This window comes from Octopus bimaculoides, chromosome 21, assembly GCF_001194135.2.
Source record: "Octopus bimaculoides isolate UCB-OBI-ISO-001 chromosome 21, ASM119413v2, whole genome shotgun sequence".
Classification (NCBI taxonomy): Eukaryota; Metazoa; Mollusca; class Cephalopoda; order Octopoda; family Octopodidae; genus Octopus; species Octopus bimaculoides.
This window is the reverse complement of record NC_069001.1, coordinates 38846536-38850638: the sequence shown is the minus strand read 5'-3', so window position 1 is coordinate 38850638 and position 4103 is coordinate 38846536. Positions and strand designations below refer to the sequence as shown.

The 4103-nt window shown below is 40.3% G+C and overlaps 1 protein-coding gene across 1 annotated transcript in view; it reads right to left on the bottom strand.

The window, feature by feature from the left end:
• Window positions 1-4103, bottom strand: part of LOC106867354 (serine-rich adhesin for platelets) — a 41193-nt gene that overhangs the window by 14365 nt on the left and 22725 nt on the right. The window contains exons 9-14 of the mRNA XM_052975440.1: window positions 3235-3378; window positions 2619-2827; window positions 1839-1981; window positions 1330-1396; window positions 814-896; window positions 282-466 (exon numbers count right to left, since the gene is read on the bottom strand). Of these exons, the coding sequence (XP_052831400.1) occupies window positions 282-466; window positions 814-896; window positions 1330-1396; window positions 1839-1981; window positions 2619-2827; window positions 3235-3378 (831 nt within the window). The remainder of the gene's footprint in view (window positions 1-281; window positions 467-813; window positions 897-1329; window positions 1397-1838; window positions 1982-2618; window positions 2828-3234; window positions 3379-4103) is intronic.

Here is a 4103-nt window from a genome sequence, read left to right as displayed (position 1 = left end):
AGGTGACCTTGGTTGAATTTGAACTAATGTCGTTAAACATTTAATCTGTCTGGCATGCTAATGATTCTGCCAGCTTGATACCTTAAAATATAATAATAATAATAATCCTTTCTACTAAAGGCACAAGGCCTCAAAATCTGGGAGGAGGGGGTTAGTTGGTTACATCAACCCCAGTGCATAACTGGTACTTAATTTATCAACCCCAAAAGGATGAAAGGCAAAGTTGACTTTGGTGGAATTTGAACTCAGAACGTAGCGGCAGACAAAATACTGCTAAGCATTTCGCCTGGTGTGCTAACGATTCTGCCAGCTCGCTGCCTTAATAGCAACAACAACAACAACAATAAACATGTTCTTACTTGAATGAGCACATGTATGATAGCAAGATGACCATTAATTGCTGCAGCATGGACAGCTGTCTGGTCATCATTGTCTGGATCTCTCTTGTTGGGATCAGCTCCATCAACTACACAAAACAAACAAAACCACAACAATTACATCCTCGTTTAACATCAAAGCAATATGATAAAACAATATTTCATTCACATCAGTTATGGCCGAGTGGAGAACACCTTGCTTTGTAAGCACAAAGGGTGTGGGTTTGATCTCACTGCATGGCACCCTGGACAAACGTCTTTTATGATAATCTGGGTGCATCAATTGGGATATAAAAGAAAATCAATAACTTTACTCCAAACACTGAATCTTATCCACCCTCCCTCCCCCTCTCACACCATCACTACAATCACCCTCACCCCCCACACACGTAGCCCTTGACCAGCCAAACCCCCAAAGGCACACAAGTACACTTACCTAACATATAAATAACTTTGGCTAGATCACCTTCTTTACATGGATTATACAAAGATTTCGGTAAAGTTCGGTACTTTTTAGGTCTGAAACGGTAAAAGAGAACATTGGAAGGATTAGAGAGGCAGGTTTAAGACAATATCATCATCATCATCATCATCATCATCATCACCATGGATATTTTATATCACATGGTGAGGTATTAATAAATATGAAGCCATAATAAAATCAAACAATTATATATGTACACCCTCTATGCATTTTCAACTTCATTTAATTTGTGTGTGTGTGTGTGAGTTCCCTCTACAGGAATCTGCTCTGCCTCCCCTCTCATAGTAATCCCCTCGTCCCCTAGCATGCACTTCCCCACCTACCCTAGGGCTCGTATTCTTGCAAAAATCAGGGAGAATTCAGTTAAAGATACCTAAGGACCATTAAATAATGCCAGTAGTTGGGTAGGAGGGTCTTTACAAGGGACAGGCCCCTTAGTGAAGCAAAGTAACGACAGCAAAACCTCACCTTTCTTGTTCCAAAATAGAAAAACATTTTTCTAAAATTTCTCTGTCTTTGCCTTTGGGAATTCCAGCTGAAAACAATTGAATAAAGTACGTGAGATATTGAATAGATATCATCACCTCAATATAAAGTAATATATGATAGGAGAGGGAGATATTTGGTGGTATAGAAATTCTATACGGAGATAATTAGTGATGCAGGGCACTGCAATGAAATATAAGGAAGATAATGTAACATAACAGAACAACCGCTTAACCCTCTCGTGCTGTGTTCCTGGTATAGCAGAAATAGTCTAAATACAATCCCTACTGGATTCCCATTTAAGGGGTAATGAACAACACATGAAGAAAAAGAAGATAAAAATACTAAAAATAGACAACCAATCAGGTTACTAGTGAATAAAAACTGGGTATTTTACTAAAACCCCTTCAAAACTTTGATTTTTTTTTAATGTTTTTCTTTTTCAAAATCAAATGAAACACAAATGGATGATGTTTGGCTGTAAAGATTACCTGAGGTGAATACAGTTGGTGATGAAGATGCTGACGGTTCAAATGTAACCTTCTTTTCTCCTTCCTCCACACTTGCTAACTTACAAGACTTCTTCTCTTGAGCTTTGTAAGTTTTTAAATGAATTGACAATTTCGCCCTTGATCTGTGAAGGGGAGAAAATATAACCACAGGTATAGCAATGAAAGTGTGATTATACAGCAGCAGTATGGAATGGATATTAATCTAGATACTGACATGTAATGAGAAGTATGGTGATGACAAAACTGACAAATCAATATTTATATCATATCATTTATCACACACATTGAGATATCACATCAGCATAAACTCCACACATATAGCAATGAAAACATAACATGGATTTTGTGTGTATGTGTGTGTGTGTCTGTCTCAAGAAGACCCATCCTCCACAGAAGAGGTGTTAAAGCCACTCCCCCTGGTGCAGAGGATTGGACTGCAAGAGTTGTGCTGGTGCCACATAAAAAAACACTTATGCTGGTGTCGAATAACAGCACTCGTGAAGTGCCACGTTAAAAGCACACACTGCAAAGTGGCTGGCATTAGGGAGAGCATCCAGCTGTAGGGACCAAGCCAAATCAGACTAGAATATGGTGCAGCTCCCCAGCTCTGGTCAAACTGTCCAACCCATGCCAGCCTGGAAAACAGATGTCAAATGATGATGATGCACACACACACACACACACATGAATGTGTGCATGTGTGTGGGTACGAAGCAGGCAATGATGTTGAAACAAGAAGAAGAAGAATCTAATACTTACTTTGGTAACGATGGCTCCAGCTGAGTAACTGTTTTCTCTTCTATCGTACTAATGATTCTCGGTTCGTTAAGAGTTAACATCACTTCATACTGTGACGACTCTTCTCCACAATGGGGACAGTAAGATTTGTTGTCAAGGAACAGCTGACACTGTTTGTGGAAATTGTGAATAGTAGAGCCACCTTGTTTCCGACACTGGTAGAAGCGTCCCTGAGCGAAAGGAAAACAATCGTGTTAAGAGTGTTGTTATTGTTGGCATTAATGTTGTTGTTGTTGGTGATGATGATGATTATGCTGTTGGTTTGTTGTTATTAAAACTTTTGTTGTTGTTGTTGTTGTTGTTGTTGTTAATGGTATTGTTGGGTGTTGATGTGTCAGCATCTGTACAGAAATAAATCTTGTCTGTGAAGTTATCACTTAAATACTGTGGGTCCCATTCATAATAATAATAATAAGCAATCTCTCCAAAAGCCCCCGCTGCTAGAAGGCAACCCATGCCTTGATTGGTGTTCCTTTCATTAGTTTTAAGAGAATAAGGGTGGGGAAGAGGTGATTTGGCTGCTATGTTTAGCAGCTCAGTCTACCCTGTAGATTGTGAAATAAGGCGGAGAGCTTACCTGCATACAGAAATGTCCACAGCCAGGACAACACTGGTGTTGTTTGAGAGACTGTCGGTGGAACTCACAAACTGCCATGAACGGGATCTTGATGGCTGGCCGTACTAACAGACTGTTGGTCACCTTGTTACAGCAACCCATCACCTGCAATTAACGAACATATGAGCTACAGGGTGATACATCACACACAGGAAAATGTACATAGGTAAATATACAGGTACACAAATACACACACACACATGTACATAGGAAACCACATACACAAAGTTTAACTATGTATGACTATATATAGGGAGAATTCACAAAAAAAAACAAAAGAAAAAGACAGGTGGTGTAGACAACAAACAGGTGTATTAGTTTAACGCTCGGGAATAGAGAAAGTCTTTAACATTTCGAGCCTACGCTCTTCCACAGAAAGGAACACAGAAAGAAACAAGGAGAGAAAAAAAGAATGAAGAAACATGCCTAAATTAATGGCTGTGTGTATCTATCTATCTATCTATCTATCTATCTACATATATATATGTATATATATCATCATCATCATCATCATCATCGTTTAACGTCCGCTTTCCATGCTAGCATGGGTTGGACGATTTGACTGAGGACTGGTGAAACCGGATGGCAACACCAGGCTCCAGTCTGATTTGGCAGAGTTTCTACAGCTGGATGCCCTTCCTAACGCCAACCACTCAGAGAGTGTAGTGGGTGCTTTTACGTGTCACCCGCACGAAAACGGCCACGCTCGAAATGGTGTCTTTTATGTGCCACCCGCACAAGCCAGTCCTGGGGCACTGGCAACGATCTCGCTCGAAAATCCTACAGGAGCCAGTCAGGCGGTACTGGCAACGGCCACGCTCAAAATGGTG